The sequence below is a fragment of the Erinaceus europaeus genome, chromosome 3 (genome assembly GCF_950295315.1).
Source record: "Erinaceus europaeus chromosome 3, mEriEur2.1, whole genome shotgun sequence".
NCBI classification, from domain to species: Eukaryota; Metazoa; Chordata; class Mammalia; order Eulipotyphla; family Erinaceidae; genus Erinaceus; species Erinaceus europaeus.
In genome coordinates this window covers 53,127,472-53,148,691 of record NC_080164.1, presented here as the reverse complement: position 1 = coordinate 53,148,691, position 21,220 = coordinate 53,127,472, and the positions used below count along the sequence as shown (strand labels likewise).

General features: G+C 37.2%; 2 protein-coding genes across 5 annotated transcripts in view; one reads left to right on the top strand and one right to left on the bottom strand.

Moving 5' to 3' along the window:
• UGP2 (UDP-glucose pyrophosphorylase 2) overlaps positions 1-17,951 on the top strand; it is a 53,210-nt gene extending 35,259 nt beyond the window's left edge. For all 3 annotated transcript variants that reach the window (XM_016195428.2, XM_016195427.2, XM_060187198.1), the window contains exons 4-10: positions 606-791; positions 2,108-2,241; positions 3,678-3,975; positions 5,707-5,904; positions 6,450-6,692; positions 15,678-15,782; positions 17,497-17,951. In XM_016195428.2, coding sequence (XP_016050914.1) covers positions 606-791; positions 2,108-2,241; positions 3,678-3,975; positions 5,707-5,904; positions 6,450-6,692; positions 15,678-15,782; positions 17,497-17,604 — 1,272 coding nt within the window. In that variant the 3' untranslated portion in view covers positions 17,605-17,951. The remainder of the gene's footprint in view (positions 1-605; positions 792-2,107; positions 2,242-3,677; positions 3,976-5,706; positions 5,905-6,449; positions 6,693-15,677; positions 15,783-17,496) is intronic.
• A 1,326-nt stretch (positions 17,952-19,277) lies between these two features.
• Positions 19,278-21,220, bottom strand: part of VPS54 (VPS54 subunit of GARP complex) — a 74,429-nt gene continuing 72,486 nt past the window's right edge. For both annotated transcript variants that reach the window (XM_060187197.1, XM_060187196.1), the window contains exons 22-23: positions 20,924-21,018; positions 19,278-19,913 (exon numbers count right to left, since the gene is read on the bottom strand). In XM_060187197.1, the coding sequence (XP_060043180.1) occupies positions 19,808-19,913; positions 20,924-21,018 (201 nt within the window). In that variant the 3' untranslated portion in view covers positions 19,278-19,807. The remainder of the gene's footprint in view (positions 19,914-20,923; positions 21,019-21,220) is intronic.

Here is a 21,220-nt window from a genome sequence, read left to right as displayed (position 1 = left end):
CACTAGAGTAATTACAGATTTTATTAGTCCTGTATATTCCATTTACTGTATTGATACGAATAGGAATTCTGAGTTTTTTTGTTTTTTTTTAACAATTTTTATCATCTTTATTTATTGGATAGAGACAGTCAGAAATCAAGAGGGAAGAGGGAGGTAGAGAGGAAGAGAGACAGAGAGAAACCTGAAGCACTGCTTCACCACTCATGAAGATTTTCCCCTGCAGGTGGAGACCGGGGACTCGAACCTGGGTCCTTATGCATTGTAACATGTGTGCTCAACCAGGTGTGCCACCACCCAGTCCCAATTCTGAGCTTTTGAATTGAATTAAACAGACTTGGATATTCTCACCAGTCAAATATCTGGAGAGTCTTAACTTTCCCTCTTTCTTGAATCCTATTGTAATATAAATGAACCACTGAACTACCATACCAGGGGAATTGCCAATGTGTATGTGACTTTTTGTGAACCAGAAGGAGTCATGACATTAAAGGAATTGCAGTTGAAACTGCGAGTCTTTAAGGAAGCATGGAAGTAATACTGAGATTTATTTGATCTCTCACAAAACTGTTTTAATTACACATGTATGTATTTTTTTTTAATTTCAGATTCAGCCCTATGAAAAGATAAAGGCCAGGGGCTTACCTGATAATATATCTTCTGTGCTGAACAAACTGGTGGTGGTGAAACTCAATGGTGGTTTGGGGACCAGCATGGGCTGCAAAGGCCCAAAGAGTCTGATTGGTGTAAGGAATGAAAATACCTTTTTGGATCTGACTGTTCAGCAAATTGAAGTGAGTAACTTTTAGCCTATCTCATAAGATACTAAAATCATTTTTACTTTATAAAATAACAGATTTGGATTTGAGTGATTGCAATCCTTAGTCTCTTTATTAATATATAAGAAGGCTTGGTGTTCCTAGGGGCAAATCCTTAGGGTGATGAAAAAGTGTCTGACCTTTAAATAGCATTAGTGGTTACTGAAATCTCCAGATCTATTCGATTATTATTTGATCTCCCCATTCCCAACATCCTTTCTTTCTAGGATAGCCTTCATCATGGGTTGGGATGATCTGGCGTTATTATCTCCTCACTGGTGGCTAGGAAGAATTAAACCTATCTGGTTGGGTGCCATGGATGCTAAGAACTGTTCTTGGCATTTTCTTAGATGAAGTCATTAATCATATACTATAGCTCTTCAGGGACTGTGGCACCTTTTTTTTTTTTTTTTCATCTTATGTAGTTATCATCCAACACAGTGCTGAAAACTACAAAAATAAGTGATAAATATTTACATAGCATTTACTGTGCACTAAGTATTATTCTGAGTTCTTGTTCTTTTTCCTCCTGGGTTATCACTGGGGCTCAGTGCCTGCAAAATTCACAGCTCCTGGCAGCCATCCCCCCCCCCCCATTTTGTTGTTGTTGGATAGAACAAAGAAATTGAGAGGGGAGGGGAAGATAGAGAGGGGTAGAGAAAGACAGACACCTGCAGACCTGTTTCACCACTTGTGAAGTGACCCCCCTGCAGGTGGGGAGCCAGGGGCTGGAACTGAAATCCTTGCACTGGTCCTTGCGCTTTGTACTATGTGTGCTTAACCCAGTGCGCCGCCTGGCCCCCTTTTCCAAGTTTTTGTACATGAAGTGATTCATTTGTTCTTCTTAACAATTCCGTAAGAGAAGTATAGTTAACTTCATTTTACAGATGAGGAAACCAAGGCACAGAGATTGAGTTACTTGCCCATGGTTCCCTGATTATTTAGTAAGTGCAGAAACAAACTGACTAGACAAGTATGACTTCTAAGACCCTGTTGGTGGGGAAAGGAGATGGCTCTGGCTTCTGCAACCTTTCTGGGCCTCTGTTTAGCCATCTACAAAATTCAGACAGTAGTTTCTATCTCACAGGGTTGTGATTTGATGATCAAGTGCCTGATGAACTGATTAGCAGAATAACTGGCTTATGCTGAATACTTTTTATTTCAAATCTACATATTTGGCTACATATAGATGTTTTAGACATCTTGTGGTTAACCTTTAATAGTTTTAATTTTATACTTTAAACAGAAGCAAAGAAAGTCGGGATAATCTCAATCTTAATTTTTCCCCCTAGCATTTAAACAAAACCTACAATACAGATGTTCCTCTTGTTCTAATGAATTCTTTCAACACTGATGAAGATACAAAGAAAATACTACAGAAGTACAGTCACTGTCGTGTGAAAATCTATACTTTTAATCAAAGCAGGTAAAAGGAATTGAAAAATGAATGCTATGATCCTCCTTGGAAACAAAGGATTTCTTTGTCTTGATTAAACAGTGTTCTCAAGATATGCATGTGCCAAAGACTAATGTTTGCTTATATCTGATGCTTTTGTGATTGCTATAATCTCTGTGTGGTGCCTTAACTGCCAATTCTTGAAGGAAAAATCTTCTTGATATTCTGTTCCATGTTCAGAATAAGTATAGCTTACATTCTAACTTTTTGAGGGTATACAGATGGTCCTCAGGTGGGTCTACAGTCTTTCTATATTCAACAATATTGATATTCTTCTATCTTATGGAAAGGAATTTCTTCAAAATCCTGAATATGGTTGGGGGAAGTTTAATAAATTCTAGTAAAAAAAAAAATCTTGTGCTTTAGGGAAGAGGAGACTAAGTAAAAAGAAATTCAGATGATGAACTATGATGGAAGTCAGGCAACTTGGGAAATCAAGGTTTTACATAAAGTCAGACCATGGGCCTATATTAACTTGAACCATTAGTTTTTTTGTTTGTTTGCTTTTTTTTTTTTTTTATTACCCATGAATATTTTCTTATATCATAGATGTTCTGCCTCCATTCTCTGGCTTATCTTATCCAGTGCTGCTAGCTGCTCTTTGTCCCTACATGTTGTCACTAGTGGTAGGAATAAACATGTGTAATTAATAATTTGCTATTGATCTTCTGGTAAAGAAAGAGTACCACTCAACTTTATAAGAGTGCATGACTTTTCTCTTTTTCTTTTTCTTTTTTGCCTCCAGGGTTGTTGTTGGGCTTGGTGCCTGCCCTACAAATCCACTCCTCCTGGAGGCCATTTTTTCCCATTTTTGTGCTCTTGTTGATGTATTTAATGTATTGTTGTCGTTGCTATTGTTGTTGTTATTGGACAGGATACAGAAATCAAGAGAGGAGGGGAAGACAGAGAGGGAGAGAGAAAGATATATACCTGAAGACATGCTTCACTGCTTATGAAGCGACCCCCTGCAGGTGAGGAGCCCAGGGCTCAAACCTGGATCCTTATGCCAGTCTGTGTGCTTTGTGCCATGTGTGCTTAACCCGTTGCACTACCACCGGCCCCCAGTACATGTCTTTTCTGAAACAGGTTTTTTTGGGGGTAAATTCCACAAATAGATTTGGGGAAAGATAATTTGTCCCTCCTCCTGGAGTCACAAAATATTAGTAATCTTAAACACATGAGGTGTCTTTTCATCTATATCAGTAAGGAAAACTTTTGTTTTTATCATATGTTACTATCTAGAAAACAAATTTTTGGGCAATATAAAATGTTAAGTGAATCCACATACTAAGTAAGTTACTATTGATAGACTGACAAGGAACTTTTATTTAACTTTAAATGCATTGTGTTAGTGAAGGCTTGGAATACTCTTCAGAGTTGATACTGAAATATAACTTTTTTTAAAGGTACCCAAGGATTAATAAGGAATCTTTACTGCCTGTAGCAAAGGATGTATCTTATTCAGGGGAAAATACGGAAGCATGGTATCCTCCAGGGCATGGTGATATTTATGCCAGTTTCTACAACTCCGGTTTGCTTGATACCCTAATAGAAGAAGGCAAAGAGTATATTTTTGTGTCCAACATAGATAATCTGGGTGCCACAGTAGATCTTTATATACTTAATCATCTAATGAATCCACCCAATGGAAAACGCTGTGAATTTGTTATGGAAGTCACAAATAAAACACGTGCAGATGTAAAGGTAAGTACAGAGGAATTAGTTTGGGGATACACATTTCATAAGTTTCTGTGTTAAGCAAACACATTTACTCACTGGATAATATTTTAAGATGAAATACAACAGTTCTATCTGATGTAAATGTATACATGTTGGGCTGTCAGAAAATCATGACACATTTTCACAAAGAAAAACAGAAAAATACATCGTGAGTTTTCTGACACCCCAACAAATTCAGATTTGCTAGTATTAAGACCATCTATTTTTTAAAAAAATTTACATTGATAAAAGTTTAATAGGCTCAATGACTACATATATATATATATATATATATATATATATATATATATGTATATATATAATTTCTTTGGCTTTTTTTTCTTAGCATTTAACTATTTTTTGAACTTATGGTGGTGTCAGGATTGAACCTGGGAACTCAGGGCTGCAAGCAAGAAAGTGTGTTTTATAAATAGCTATGTCGTGCTGTTTCCCCAGAAGACCATCTCTATTTTTTTGTTAATAACTTATAGGGGCAATTTTAATGAGAATAACTCCACAAATATTAGTGAGATAAATCTGAAGCATTTAAGATACTTTGAATACACTTATTCAAACCTCTTTTTAAAATTTATTTTCCCTTTCGTTGCCCTTGCTTTTTAATTGTTGTTGTAGTTAATACTGTTGTTGTTATTTATGTTGTTGTTAGATAGGACAGAGAAAAATGGAGAGAGGAGGGGAAGACAGAGAGGGGGAGAGAAAGATAGACACCTGCAAACCTGCTTCATCACCTGTGAAGCTACTCCCCTGCAGGTGGGGAGCCGGAGGCTTGAACCAGGATCCTTGCACTTTGCGCCACCTGCGGTTAACCTGCTGTGCTACCGCCCGACTCCCTTTCAAACCTTTAATGCTATTTCTACAGTTTTTCCCCTTCTGTAATATTACTGTAGTTATAAAAACAAAGCAAAGTAAATAGTGCAAAGTAAGTAGATAGTACAAAGTAAAAACATATATATATTCTACTTATTTATAGGGAGAAGTGGGCAATATGTGAATACTAAAATGATTAGTTCCTTGGTTGGGCTCTATGCCTTTGGCTAATATCCCTCTCAAGTGAGTAGATTTCCCCTCTTCCTATACTGTGGCCTTGTTTCTGTCTAGTCTGAGGGCACTCAGGTCACTTCGTGTGGCTACTTGACCCACTTGTACCTGTTACATATTTTCTCTTAATTCTACAGTCACAGCCTGGTATAGGATGGTAGGACTGTTATTTTTGGTGATGGAGAGTGATTTAGGAATTAGAGGAATGGCTTGCTATTTCTCTAGCAGAACTTTGGAAAGTGAGGAAGATTTTAATGTACTTCCAGGACATTTATTATGGATAAGATGCCAGGTAAAGGCAGTAGATAGCATAATGGCTATGCAAAGTGATTCTCATGCCTGAGGCTCTGAAGTCCCAGGTTCAACCTCCACATACTACCATTAGCCAGAGTTGAGCAGTGCTCTGGTTTAAAAAGAAAAGAAAAAAAGAAAGGTCAGGTACACAGCATAAACTAACAGATAATCTGAATTATTATATTTGGTTTATTATCAAATATATATTGCTTTATATCACAAATAAAGTCATTGCCAATCCTTTTCACTTCTAGAGAATTTTATCAGTGTTTTTAAAATAGATTTTTCGACTACAAACAGTGGTATAGTTGTTGTTGGGATAGATGGGGAGGCATTTACTCATTTACTTTTGTTTCTTTCTAGGGAGGTACACTCACTCAGTATGAAGGCAAACTGAGACTGGTAGAAATTGCTCAAGTGCCAAAAGCACATGTTGATGAGTTCAAGTCTGTATCAAAATTCAAAATATTTAACACAAACAACCTATGGATATCTCTTGCAGCAGTTAAAAGATTGCAAGAACAGAACTCTATAGACATGGAAATTATTGTGAATCCAAAGGTAAGTAAGTAATAGTTGTGGCCTTCTGAACTCTTTGGTTCTTTAGATTACACACAGCCTCACTGCTCACTCCCTCTGGCCTATTTATACTAGCAATCACTCTTTTTTTACTTAGTCAGTATCACTAATTCCAATGCCTGTGATTCATATTTCTATCTCATGATGGTAACAGTCCTTTACTTGATACTGGGGTGTGGTAAAGACAAGTACACTGAGTTCAAAAGTAAAGGATCCTCCTCAGTCTTAGCTGATCCTCTGATTCTTTAAAACTTTTTGACCAAAGGCACTGTAAATGAATTCTTTGTTATAAAATGGAAATGTCACTAAGCAAAAAGTTATGATCATGAAAAAAGGGCTACATATGTAAGCACCTGTACATAGTAAGTGCTCAATAAATGTCAATTCTAAAAATTGCTTCCTTCAGTATACTCTGAAATCACTCCTTAACTATTAAGTAGCCTATATAGTTTTAGCCTATATAGTTTTTAGTTTTAGCCTATAAAATTTTAGGTTTTTAAAAGCCTGTTTCTCCCCCTTTCTTACAGACTTTAGACGGAGGCCTGAATGTCATTCAGTTAGAAACTGCAGTAGGGGCAGCCATTAAAAGTTTCGAAAACTCCTTAGGCATTAATGTTCCTAGAAGCCGTTTTCTGCCTGTCAAAACCACATCAGATCTCTTACTTGTGATGTCAAACCTCTACAGCCTTAATGCAGGATCTCTGACGATGAGTGAAAAGCGGGAATTTCCTACAGTGCCCTTGGTTAAATTAGGCAGTTCCTTTACAAAGGTATGTAATTGTAAAGATATGATCTATACATGGATTTATATATTTCTTAAATGTGTATAATTACAAAGTTATGATAGAAATCTAAAGTGGACTTTAATTACAACTTCTACTGATAATTTACTATAGTCTTCCTTCTGCCTTTTTTAATTATTTGTTTGTTTTAGAGACAGAGAAATTGAGACAGGGTGGGGAAGATAGAAAATAAGAGAGTCACCTGCAGTACTGCTTTATCACTTGTGAAACTTCCCTCTTGCAGGTGGGGACCAGGGGTTTTAACCCAGGTAACATGCACTCAAATGGGTGCATCCCAACCCAGCCCACACTTATCATATTTTTTAAAGGGAATTGGCCAGAGAAGAAAAATATATAGCTTTTGAAATTTTGCTACACAATAGAAATATGGGGACACTTTATTCTATGTATCCTATAAGACCAACACTAGATTAGATTCATAAGTAGAAAATATTAATTCTGATTTAACAAGTACTTGTTTAGACTCCACTATGCTCTGGGTAATGTTTAGGTACTGGATATTTAGCAGCTTATTAGAACATGTGCACTACTTGGTCATAAAAGGAAGAGTCCAGACTTTACAGGACTTTATAATTAAATACTGGAAGTCTGACTTTTTTTTTCCTCATAGTAAATTAAAAGTACAAGCTGAAAGATGTAGTAACTCATCAGGGAAAACAGGGAAACATCTGTTGGAGATACTCTGGCAAGAGGAAAGGGTAGTATGGACAAAGGTGGCAGTAATAGAAACAGTGAGGAAAATTTACATGGTGACTTATTTTCAAAGGTGTTCCCTATAGAATTTGTTGCTGGAATAGCTTAGTTGTAGGGTAAGGAGAAAGAAAAGAGAATACCTTCAAAGTTTTTGTCCTATATAACTGAAAGCATTGAACTGCCATTTAATAAGATAGAGGAAAACTAGTATAGAGTGGGTTTAGGTGGAACAGGATGGAAACTAAGTTTTATTAGATCTTCTAATAGAGAAGTTGAGCATGAGTCTACCTCTCAAAAGAGATATACTGAGATGGATAATTTGGGAGATGTCAGTTTATTGCTGAAATTTAAAGGCATGTCCTACAGATCACCTAGGAAAGGAGTGAGGGCTTGGGCATCCATGAAGTTAGCCCTGAGGTACTCCACAAAGATGACAAATGAATGATAAAGAATTGGGTAGAGGGATCAACTAGGAATACCAAAGGAGACCACCTGGGACCGAAACAAGACAGGACTAGAACAACTTCAGGAACCCACCAAATCACCGGTGAATGCAAACACATGTGGCTGGTGGACAGAGAGGAGCCTAGGGAGAGATTAAGTGGCTGGTAACAGTCTGGCAGTTTATCAGAGACACGACCTCCAGTCTGTTCCAACAAGGGGACGATTGAAGGGAGAAGAGGACTCCCCAGAGACTCACCAAGTGCAACTCTGAGTCTCCATTGCTACTGCCCTCAGAATCTGGAGCAGCGGCAGGGAGGGACACCAGGGGACAGAGATCTAACCAGGAAACTCAGGAGAAGACCTATACCTCCGTGGCATAGCTGTGGGGCTATGAAAGTCTCTTTGCATAACCACTGGATTATCTCTGTCACACCCTGCTTTATCTCTTGGTCAGGAGTCAGTGATTAAGCTAAGAAGCCTACTAATAGTTTAAAAGCCCTCAGGCTCCCATAGCCTACAGGGAAGAAAAAGCACAAAAAAGGCTTTTAAGCCACTGAGCTCCAAATCAGGGATTAAAATACTATTGAAACAACTGTTAACTTCCACCACTGTGAACCCTTTAACTTCCTTACTTAGACACAGGTCAATCCAGGCAAGAGTGATCAGTAATTTGAAAAGTACTGAGAGAGAGACCTCATAACATACTATATAAAATGGTTAAACCAAAAAGAAGAAATATTGGAGAAATGAACCTGCACAAGAGTCCAGCTAAAAGCCCCCCAAAGGGTGAAGCAGAAAATAATGACATCAGCATCCAAACAATAGCTAAGCAAATAATCACAGGAGTGAGTAAAGACTTTGAAAGAATTGTAATCAGAAATACAGGAACAACAAATGAGACTCTGGAAGAAAACACTAATTATCTCAAGGTTATTAGAGAGCTGAAAGCTGAAATAGCTGAGCTAAGAACACAACTAGCTGAACAAGCTAAAACAGTATCAGAACAGGGTAACAAAATAGATGAACTCCAGAAAACAGTAGAGGGGAGAGAGAATAGAATCAATGAGGCTTAAGACAGAATAAGCAAGATCAAGGACGAATTAGAGACAACTAAAAAAAGAAGTAAGAGATCTCAAAAGGAGGTTAAGAGATACTGAAAACAACAACAGAGACTTATGGGATGACTTCAAAAGAAAAAATATATGCATAATTGGTTTACCAGAGGAAGAAAGAGTGGGAGAGGAAGAAAGCATTCTTCAGGCCATAATAGCTAAAAACTTCTGGAGACTAGACAAAATCAAAGACATAAAGATTCAAGAAGCCCGGAGGGTCCCAAACAGAATTAACCCAGACTTAAAGACACCAAGACATATCATATTTAGAATGGAAAGGAATAAGGATAAAGAAAGGATCTTGAAGGCTGCAAGAGAAAAACAAAGAGTCACCTACAGAGGAAAACCCATAAGATTAGCAGCAGACTTCGTCACACAAACACTACAGGCCAGAAGAGAATGGCAAGATATCTATCGAGTACTCCATGAGAAAGGCTTTCAACCAAGTATATTGTATCCTATCCTGCTAGACTGTCATTCAGACTAGATGGAGGCATAAAAACCTTCTCAGACAAGCAACAGTTGAAAGATTCAACTATCACCAAGCCTGCCCTGAAAGAAGTTCTGAAAGGTCTTCTATAAAGTCAGGCCATCATAAATAGTACATATATCAGAACACTCTAAAACTCTACAAGAATGGCATTAAAATATCTTCAATCTTTGATATCAATAAATGTCAATGGCCTGAATTCACCTATTAAAAGACACAGAGTAGGAAGATGGATCAGAAAACACAACCCAACAATATGTTGTCTACAGGAAACCTACCTAACTCAACAAGACAAACACAGACTTAAAGTGAAAGGATGGAAAACTATCATACAAGCCAATGGGCCAAGGAAAAGGGCAGGAACAGCTATTCTCATATCTGACATGATAGTCTTTAAAATAGATAAGATTAAAAAGATAGGAATGGACACTCATTCATAATGCTCAGAGGATCAGTCAATCAAGAGACTTAACAGTTATTAGCATCTATGCACCTAATGAGAAGCCATCGAAATACATCAAACATCTACTGAAAGAGATACAGCAATATATTAACAGCAACACAGTCATAGTAAGGGACTTCATCACCCCACTCTCTCAACTTGACAGATCATCCAGGCAGAAAATCAATAAAGACGTAAAGGAGCTAAATGAGGAGATAGATAAACTAGAACTATTGGACAATTTCAGAGTCATTCATCTCAAGAAACTGGAATACACATTTTACTCTAGTCCACATGGGTCATTCTCAAGGCTAGACCATATGTTAGGGCACAAAGACAGCATCAGCAAATTTAAGAATACTGAAAACATCCCAAGCATGTTCTCAGACCACAGTGGGATTAAACTAACACTTAACCTTCAACAAAAGATTAGTGATAGTCCCAAAATGTTTCCACAACAGTAAGTACACTTCTTAACAACTTCTGTGTCAAAGAGGAAATAAAGGAAGAAATCAAAATGTTTCGAGAGTTCAATGAAAATGAAGACACAGGCTATCAAAATATTTGTGACACAGCTAAGGCAGTACTGAGAGGGAAGTTCATAGCCATACAAGCACACATTAGGAAACAAGATAAAGCACAAATAAACAGCCTGATATCACATCTTAAAGACCTAGAAGAAGAACAACAAAGGAACCCTAAAGCAACCGGAAGGACAGAAATCACTAAAGTTAGGGCAGAAATCAATAGCATTGAGAATAAGAAAACCATACAAAAGATCAATGAAAGTAAATGTTGGTTCTTCGAAAGAGTGAATAAAATCGACAAACTCACAAAACTCACAAAACAAAAAAGGGAGAAGACCCAAGAAAGAGGAGATATCACAACAGACCGCAGAAATTAATTCAACATATCATGTCAGGCTTCTATGAACAACTCTATGCCACCAAGCTAGAGAACCTGGAAGAAATGGATAATTTCCTAGATACCAACCAACTTCCAAAACTAAGTAAAAAGGAAGTAGATAACATGAACAGGCCCATCACAGCTAGTGAAATTGAAACAGTTATCAAAAACCTTCCCAAAAATAAAAGTCCTGGACCAGATGGTTTTACAAATGAATTCTACAAAACCTTCAAGGAAGAACTAATACCTCTAATTTTAACAGTCTTCCAGAAGATTGAAGACACTGGAATACTCCCTTCCAGCTTCTATGAAGCTAACATCACTCTGATACCAAAAGCAGACAGGGACACAACCAAGAAAGAAAACTACAGACCAGTATCTCTGATGAACATAGATGCTAAAATATTGAACAAAATTCTAACGAGCCAGATACTGCAGTATATTAAAAGATTCGTCATAATGACCAAGTGGGGTTTATCCCAGGCATGCAAGGTTGGTTTAATATATGTTCTTTTCAATGGGTTATTTTGTTTTCACCGGGCTAGCTTCACAGGCAGGTAACAGACGACCAGGGACTCATGGCTGGGTTGTACGCAGTATCTCTTTATTCATGCAGGACACAGCACAATCTAAGACGAGCTAAGCTAAATTCAAGGTAAAGTACTGTAAAACTCACAATGCTGTCTTTATATATACTTCCCAAGTAGGGTGGAAACAGGATGTGACATAGAGAGGGTGGAGAGAAAAGTGACTGGTGAAAATCAGAGTGTGACAAAGAGGGGGCGGAACAGGCGAGAATCCTATCACTGAACCACCAATGCCCTGGAGGGAGTGCTTTATGTAAATGTAAAAGTGATTTATGTAAATAGACCAAAGCTTTGAATGGGATCAGTATAGGCATATGGTTAAGCAGAAGCCAGGGGGAGGTGGCATACTACCCAACAAATATAGGTAAATCAATCAACGTGATCCAACACATCAACAAAAGAAAGACCAAAAACCACATGGTCATATCAAAAGATGCAGAGAAAGCCTTTGACAAAATACAACATCCCTTTATAACCAAAACACTAAAAAAAATGGGAATAGATGGAAAATTCCTGAAGATAGTGGAGTCTATATATAGCAAACCTACAGCCAACATCATACTCAATGGTGAAAAACTGGAAGCATTTCCCCTCAGATCAGGTACTAGACAGGGCTGCCCACTATCACCATTACTATTCACCATAGTGTTGGAAGTTCTTGCCATAGCAATCAGGCAGGAGCAAGGAATTAAAGACATACAGAATGGAAGAGAAGTGACATGATAGTATACATAGAAAAACCTTTTGGATATCATCAGGCAATACAGTAAGGTGTCAGGCTACAAAATTAACATTAAAAAGTCAGTGGCATTCCTCTATGCAAACACTAAGTTAGAAAAAGTTGAAATCCTGAAATCATGTCCTTTTACTACAGCAACAAAAACAATAAAATATCTAGGAGTAAACCTAACCGAAGAAGTGAAAGACTTGTATACTGAAAATTATGAGTTACTACTCAAGGAAACTGAAAAAGACACAAAGAAGTGGAAAGATATTCCACGTTCATGGGCTGGAAGAATTAACATCATCAAAATGAATATATGACCCAGAGCCATCTACAAATTTAATGCTATCCTCATCAAGATCCCAACCACATTTTTGAGGAGAATAGAACAAATGCTACAAATGTTTATCTGGAACCAGAAAAGACCTAGAATTGCCAAAACACTCGAGAAAAAAGAACAGAACTGGAGGCATCACACTCCCAGATCTCAAATTATATTATAGGCCCACTGTCATCAAAACTGCTTGGTACTGGAACATGAATAGACACACTGACCAGTGGAATAGAATTGAGAGCCCAGAAGTAAGCCCCCACACCTATGGACATCTAATCTTTGACAAAGGTGCCCAGACTATTAAATAGGGAAAGCAGAGTCTCTTCAACAAATGGTGTTGGAAAAAATGGGTTGAAACATGCAGAGGAATGAAACTGAACCACTATATTTCACCAAATACCATAGTAAACCACAAACTATCAGATACTTAGTGGAAAATATTGGCAAAACTCTTTTCCGCATAAATTTTCAAGACATGCTTAATGAAAGGAATCCAATTACAAAGAAGACTAAGGCAAGCATAAACCTATGGGACTACATAAAATTAAAAGGCTTCTGCACAGCTAAAGAAAACTACTACCCAAACCAAGAGACCCCCTCACAGAATGGGAGATCTTTACATGCCATACATCAGAAAAGAGACTAATAACCAGAATATATAATGAACTTGCAAATCTCAACAACACAACAAATAACCCCATCTAAAAATGGGGGAGGATCTCCACTATTCCAAGCTTTGGGTCCATGATTGCTCAACAATTTGTTTGGCTTCGCATGTTAACTCTCTTTTCAGTCACCAGGTTCCAGATGTCATCAGGATGCCGGCCAGACTTCCCTACACTGAAGACCCCACCAATATGTCTTGGAGCTCCGCTTCCCCGGAGACCCACCCTACTAGGGAAAGAGAGAGGCAGACTGGGAGTATGGACCGACCAGTCAATGCCCATGTTCAGCGGGGAAGCAATTACAGAAGCCAGACCTTCTACCTTCTGCAACCCACAATGACCCTGGGTCCATGCTCCCAGAGGGATAGAGAATGGGAAAGCTATCAGGGGAGGGGGTGGGATATGGAGAATGGGTGGTGGGAATTGTGTGGAATTGTACCCCTCCTACCCTATGGTTTTGTTAATTAATCCTTTCTTAAATAAAATAAATAAAAATGAGGGAGGACATGGAGAGAGTATTCATCACAGAAGAGATCCAAAAGGCTGAGAAACACATAAAAAAATGCTCCAAGTCTATGATTGTCAGAGAAATGCAAACAAAGGTAACAAAGAGATACCACTTCACTCCTGTGAGAATGTCATACATCTGAAAAGGTAACAGCAGCAAATGCTAGAGAGGGTGTGGGATCAAAGGAACCCACCTACACTGCTGGTGGGAATGTCAATTGGTCCAACCTCTATGGAGAACAGTCTGGAGAACTCTTGGAAGGCTAGAAATGGACCTACCCTATGATCCTGCAATTCCTCTCCTGGGGATATATCCTAAGGAACACAACACACCCATCCAAAAAGATCTGTGTACACATACGTTCTTGGCAACAGAATTTGTAATAGCCAAAACCTGGAAGCAACCCAGGTGTCCAACAGCAGATGAGTGGCTGAGCAAGTTGTGGTATATATATACAATGGAATACTACTCAGCTGTAGAAAATGGTGACTTCACCGTTTTCAGCCAATCTTGGATGGACCTTGAAGAAATCATGTTAAATGAACTAAGTCAGAAACAGAAGGATGAATATGGGATGATCTCACTCTCATGCAGAAATTGAAAAACAAGATCAGAAAAGAAAACACAAGTAGAACCTGAACTGGAATTGGCATGTTGCACCAAAGTAAAAGACTCTGGGGTGGGTGGGTGGGGAGAATACGGATTAAGAAGGATGACAGAGGACCTAGTGGGGGTTGTATTGTTATATGGGAAACTGGGAAATGTTGATGTTTTACATTCAACAGTAAATACAATAGATTTACATCAATTCCCCAATAAAGAAATTAAAAAAAAAAAAGAATTGGGTAGAAAATTATTAATGTGTATGTCCTGAATGTTAAAGAAAATGTTTCAACAAAGGGAGCTCATCAAGATCTCTTTCAAGAGAGATATAGAGAGATCATCTCTGTCAAGGGCTACTACAAATTCAAGTAAGATAAATGAAAATTCACTACTAGATGTATCAGTATAGAGATTTTGGATTCTGACAAAAATGAAGAGAAACTGGAGATGTGAATATAGACAACTCATTCAACAGTTTGCTTTAGTGAAAAACTGAAAAATGGGAGTCACAGAATGGGCTATAAAATCTAAGAGTTTTTTTTTTTTTAAAGATTTTTTAATATTTACTTATTCCCTTTTGTTGCCTTTGTTGTTTTGTTGTTGTTGATAGGATAGAGAGAAATGGAGAGAGGAGGGAAAGACAGAGAGGGAGAGAGAAAGAGAGACACCTGCAGACCTGCTTCACTGCCTGTGAAGCGACTCCCCTGCAGGCGGGGAGCCAGGGGCTCAAACCGGGATCCTTACGCTTGTCCTTGTGCTTTGCACCACCTGTGCTCAACCCACTGCACTACTGCCCGACTCCTTTTCGGTTTTATTTTTTAAAGATGGGAAGAGTTCTGGCATGCTTATATACTGATGGGATATAACGAAGAGAACCTTTTGAAAAGGGAGAAAGAACTCAATGAACACTACCCTTGAAGAGATCTTAAGGAGGGTTGGCTTTAAGTTGGAGTAGAAATGGTCTAACCTTAGTACTAGGAAGGACAGGTGGAGATGGGTACAAGTTTTCCAACTGTTTCTTTTTCTCAAAGTCTTACGGTATGATTTCCAGGACCTGTGATTACCTATAATAATTTGTTCTGTTGTTCCTCCTGAAATGTATTGTTTTTCTGATAATTATCCACCCACACATAAAGACCAACTTTAGTGTAACTTGCTTCAAACTATGATGATCTCTCTTTTCTCAGCTAACCTGAACTACTTATCTGGCTCTTAGCATGTTTATTTTTTCTTTTTTTCTTTTACTCATTTATTTTAATGTATGACCTGCTGAGTTATACTGGAAATTGCTTATTTGTAGACAATTTCATGCACCCTGGTATCTCCCATGTAGATCTTCTGTATAGTAACTTAATAAATAGGTTCTCCCAGTTCTGAGCTTGGCCATTATATAATGATTTCACAGTTCAGTTGAGTAATTTTTATGCGCCTCTTTTCTTTTCAGGTTCAGGATTATCTAAGGAGATTTGAAAGTATACCGGATATGCTTGAATTGGATCACCTCACAGTTTCAGGAGATGTGACTTTCGGCAAGAATGTCTCTTTAAAGGTATAGTGTTATGATGAAAATTACAGTTGTCATAGCTTTATACAACTGATTTACTTTTATTCATGGACTATTTCTTAGCTTATACCAGATGTTGAGGAGGTAATGACATTTAAAAAATAAAATAGTGGGGGGGGTCGGGCGGTGGCGCAGTGGGTTAAGTGCACGTGGCGCAAAGCGCAGGGACCAGCGTAAGGATCCCAGTTCGAGCCCCCGGCCCCCCACCTGCAGGGGAGTCGCTTCACGGGCGGTGAAGCAGGTCTGCAGGTGTCTGTCTTTCTCTCCCCCTCTCTCTGTCTTCCCCTCCTCTCTCCATTTCTCTCTGTCCTATCCAACAACAAAGCAACGTCAACAATGGCAATAATAACCGTAACAAGGCTGCAACAACTAGGGCAACAAAAAGGGGGAAAAAATGGCCTCCAGGAGCGGTGGATTCATGGTGCAGGCACCGAGCCCAGCAATAACCCCGGAGGAAGAAAGAAAAAAAAAAAAAAAAAATATATATATATATATAAAAATAAAATAAAATAGTGGGAGTCGGGCCATGGCGCAGCGGTTAAGCGCACGTGGCGCAAAGCGCAAGGACCAGAGTAGGGATCCCAGTTCGAGTCCCTGGCTCCCCTCTTGCAGGGGAGTCGCTTCGCGGGCGGTGAAGCAGGTCTGCCTGCAGGTGTCTGTCTTTATCCCCTTCTCTCTGTCTTCCCCTCCTCTCTCCATTTGTCTCTGTCCTATCCAACAACTATGACATCGATAACAACAATAATAATAACTGCAACAATGATAGAACAAGGGCAACAAAAGGGGAAAAAAAGCCTCCAGGAGCAGTTGATTGATGCTGCAGGCACCGAGCCCCAGCGATAACCCTGGAGGCAAAAAAAATAAATAAATAAAACAGCTTACTATAATACTGTGTACTAATACTATCTCCCATAGATATTCAGCATTTTAAAACATAATGGTAGTTGTTGTATATAGAACTTTTTGGAATGAAGCAGTCAAGAGAAACTGATTCTAATCATTGAACTGGTACTATTTTATTGAAATATAACAGTCGTTAAAATGGTTAAATTAGCATTTTCTCACTATAAACTACTGAATCTGAATGAAAGTAGAAAAATGACAACTTTATTTACAATGAATTAAACCTATTCATGTTAAAGTAATTTATTATCAGTATAAAGATATTTCTTCCACATTATGGTAGCACTTGGATACTTTGTGTATCATTAGCCAAAGTATAAGTATTAAAGCTTAGAACCAAAGTAACAACAGTTTTTTCCTAATAAAGTATTTTTAAGTCCCCTACCTAGATTTCCTGTGTGCTTAAATATCTTAAGTAAACAAAAAGGACATATACTGAACTTTATTTCTGATGCTACTTCATCTAAATAGTCTCTCTTAAGACTTTAAAAATTTATCAGTAAACTGTTCTTAATGAAAACAAAACCCCACTACTGTATGTAAATAAAAACCAAGCACCTTTTAATTTCTTTGTAAAGATTGCATAATGCTGGTGAAGACCTTGCAAGTAGTTTTTTGAAGCAATCATGGTATTTACTTTTCATGTTTAAATTGCTTATAAATACACTTACCCCACTGTTTAAGTGTAGTACTACAAAACTATATATATATATATATGTTATATATATATTTTTTAATTTCCATTGCATTGTAGCTGTAACTTTCAAGTAAATTTTTTTGTTTTTCTGTCGCCTAGGGAACTGTTATCATCATTGCAAATCATGGTGACAGAATTGACATCCCACCTGGAGCAGTATTAGAAAACAAGATTGTGTCTGGGAATCTTCGTATCTTGGACCACTGAAATGAAAAATTATTACCTATACTTTATTCTAATTATGGGCTAAATAGTTTCTTACAATGAAATGTTCTCTAGCATTCTAAAATAAGCAGGTACTTTACTATGTTACTGTATCCTGCAGTGTTAATTTTTTAAAACTTTTCTGCAGTTTGCTTTTAATCTAAGAAAAGCACAGATGGAAGCAATACTTTTCTTCTTTGAAGAGAATTCTGAAAGTCAGTTCATCTTGAAGTGCAATATTATTTGATCTTAAAGCTAGAGCAGCTCTTTTGGAAGATCTTTTAACAGAGCCCTCAATGATGGTCACTTTGAATTGCTTATGATTTAAAAAATAAAGCTGTGAAGCAATACATGTGTACATGTATACTATTCAATGCTAACTTTATGAAATGGTAAAGTAAAATGGCTTACTCTTGCTAATGTTACTAATCAGTTGGAAGATTTGCTCTTGAAATATTTACATACTCCATGGTGAATTACCTAATAAATCTGGTTTTCGCATTTCTAAAAAATTAAACCACATCATTATTTCCAGAGGAATTAAACTTAAAGGTGTTTAATAATTTTATCTAGTTGTAAAGCTGGTTGCCTGCGATGCTTTGTAGATTCTTCATTTACTGAAACAAAATTGTGCTTTTTTCACAGCTGAGGAGAATGGGTGGGCAGAAGTAAAATATTTCTATTATTCTTTGTTCTCTACTATAGTGGGGTAGGTAATAACTTTCTAAAAGTTCTCTTTCCTTTAGCCTTTATTTCTTGAAACTGCTGTTGTCACGGAAAAAGTGAATAACCTTTCAAATCAAGTCTGCTGATAGTGTAGTGGGTGCCTTTTCTCTCAAGAATCAATTTTCCAGTTCTTCTATACTTGCTGAGAGTAGGCTGTTTGCTTACTATTTTAAAAAGCTGCCTTCTATAGTCTGGTATTTTTTTTTACAGCTTTGTTTTAGATAGTTTAAAAACCAATGACATACCTCTGAAATTATGATAAAGGAAAGAAAATAAGCTTTCCTTTTTTGGGGAACAAAAAAAGCACAAAGTGAGACTATTTATTGTACACATTCACCACAAATTAGGCACTCTGACAGAGTTAGGCAAGATAATCTGGTGTGAGGTGAGGCATAGGCACTTTCATTTGTAGAGTATTGGTGATTCTAATTTTGAAGGTAGTATTATAAAAGTTTTTAAATAATTTACTCGTCACCTTAAATTTCTGGCCCCAACACAGCAGCCTTTATTTTGAAAGTTCTATTCTTCCCTGGTCTCTGCTCATATACACATTGGAAGTCACTTAAAAAGCAAAAAATATAAGGGAGTCATACTTCATGTCATCCAAATGTTAAAATATGGACTCATAAGTAGGCACAATACATGACTATGTACTCTTACCTTCGTTTGAAATAAAAGGTGAAAACAAAGTCCTTCATAGATTTTTTTTTTATAAAAATACAACCATTAAACTACAACCTTTCATATACCACTTCTGAAAAGTATTTAAATTAGAAGGCGCATAAATAAACACCAATATTTTACTTTTTTAATCAGTGATCAACCTTTCAAGTATTTAGACTATTCTGAAGGCTTTCTCTAGTTTACAGTGAAAATAAAAAGATTAAATATTTGACACACAAAGCCTGAAACTTAACATTAGTCACTAAAATAAAAATTGAATTCCTAAATCCAAGCAATCAAAAGATGTTTATTTTTTATAGAAAGATCTGTAAAAAAATAATTTTCAAACAGCTTTACTTTCATAGAGAAAACTTTCTACAGAGGGTGACTAAGATTTTAATATTTTAAATTGTACCATCATTAAATAAGGTGGGACACCATATGAATTTCATTGCACTGGAATAAATGCAAAGCATTTTTAATATAAAGTATACAGAGCATTCTAGTCAACTACAGCTGTGTTACAGCTATGTGTTCTTTTGGATTTGGTCCAAAGAAACCTGAGTCTGTTTCCAAAGAGAATGAAAAATGTTAGACACCTGATCAGTTACTCCTCTCTGAAGGAAGCACAAAAATGGTATTCCTTTTAGATTCTACTGAGTCCCAGTTTCCCTACACTGATACTTTCCTTTTCCCCTTACCCCATCCCAGTTCACTTTGGGTTCCAGGTTCAGTTCTTGAGTCACAGGTATCCATATTTCTTCACAAACATATATATCCCATGGTCAAATAGAGTACCCAGTTTTCCAGTATGTCATCACCTCTTCTGTTCCCAGATTTCTGCCATATTTAGGTCCAGATCTTTAAGGCCTTTCAAAGCTTGAAGGTTTCCAGTGTAAAAAGCTACATCTGCTGTGACCAACCTAGTGATTGCAGAGGAGATTAAGGGTGGGGAGAAAGCAAAATGGTTATACAAAAGGCTTTCATGCCTAAGGTTCCAAAATCCCAGGTTCTGTTTGGGTAGCAATATTCACAAAATAAGAATCCTACCATAGCTACTAGAGTATTTAAAATTCAGATTTCCTAGGGACCAAATGTGAATGTATTTCTCTTAACAGGATTCCCACCACTCCATGGTTTACTCATTTAATATGCTTTTTTTTTTTTTAAGTTTTAAAGAATATTTTACTTATTACTGTATAGAGACAGAGAAATTGAGAGGGGAGGGGAGGTAGAGAGGAAGAGAGATAGAGAGACACCTGCAGCCCTGCTTCACCACTCATGAAGCTTTTACCCCTGCAGGTGGGGACCAGGGGCTTGAACCTGGGTCCTTGCACACTGTAATGTGAGCACTTAACCAGGTGTGCCACCACCTGGCCCCCATTTAATGTTTTATGTTTTGAAAAGGTTACAGTTTGGATTAGAATCATTCCTATTTTCAAATTTAAGGAAATTAAGTATTAAAGAATTATGGGATTTGCCCAACTTTATATAGCTAGCAAGTGATAGAACTTAAAACTATGTTTTCTAATTATAAATCCTACATTTCCTCTTATATGACACTTTTACCATTCATTATAGATACAATTCATTCAACAGTTTACTTTAAAGCGTGTATATTATTTCTTTGCAATCCTGTGAAAGAATTAAAGCAGATTTTATGAGGCACACAATTTAAGTGAATTTTGCAGTCACAAAATAGGACTTTGAGTCCTGCATGAAGAGGATTACTGTGTACCCTAAGGAACTGCTATAAGCTCATTGCCTCAAAAGATGCAGTTAAGTAAGTGATCACTTTATCTCCACAGAGAAAAGAAAGGCAAATATCTGTTGGTTTTGTTATTTTGGGGCCTGACATGATGACAGTGAATACCACAAATAACAAGAAAATCATTTTGATAAGGGAACATGGCAAAATATATTGAAAACATACCCATTTTGAGGTCCGCCATCATTTATCACATTTAAGTGAGATAACTGCTTTTTCAAGTGGACTTTGTAACTTGCATTTATTCTTAAAAATAACATCTGGAAAAGAAAGAAAAGTTTATTAAAGTTCTACCAAAATAGAAAATTTGAAATTTAAGAATTTTATCAATTTCACATAGTGTGTGCTATAGTTTTAGTCATTACCTTAGGATGACTTTTTCAGACAGAAAGACTCTAAAGCACTAAAACTTTACCAAGATCTTAACACTCATCAGGTGTAATAGGGGCTCAAACCTGAGTC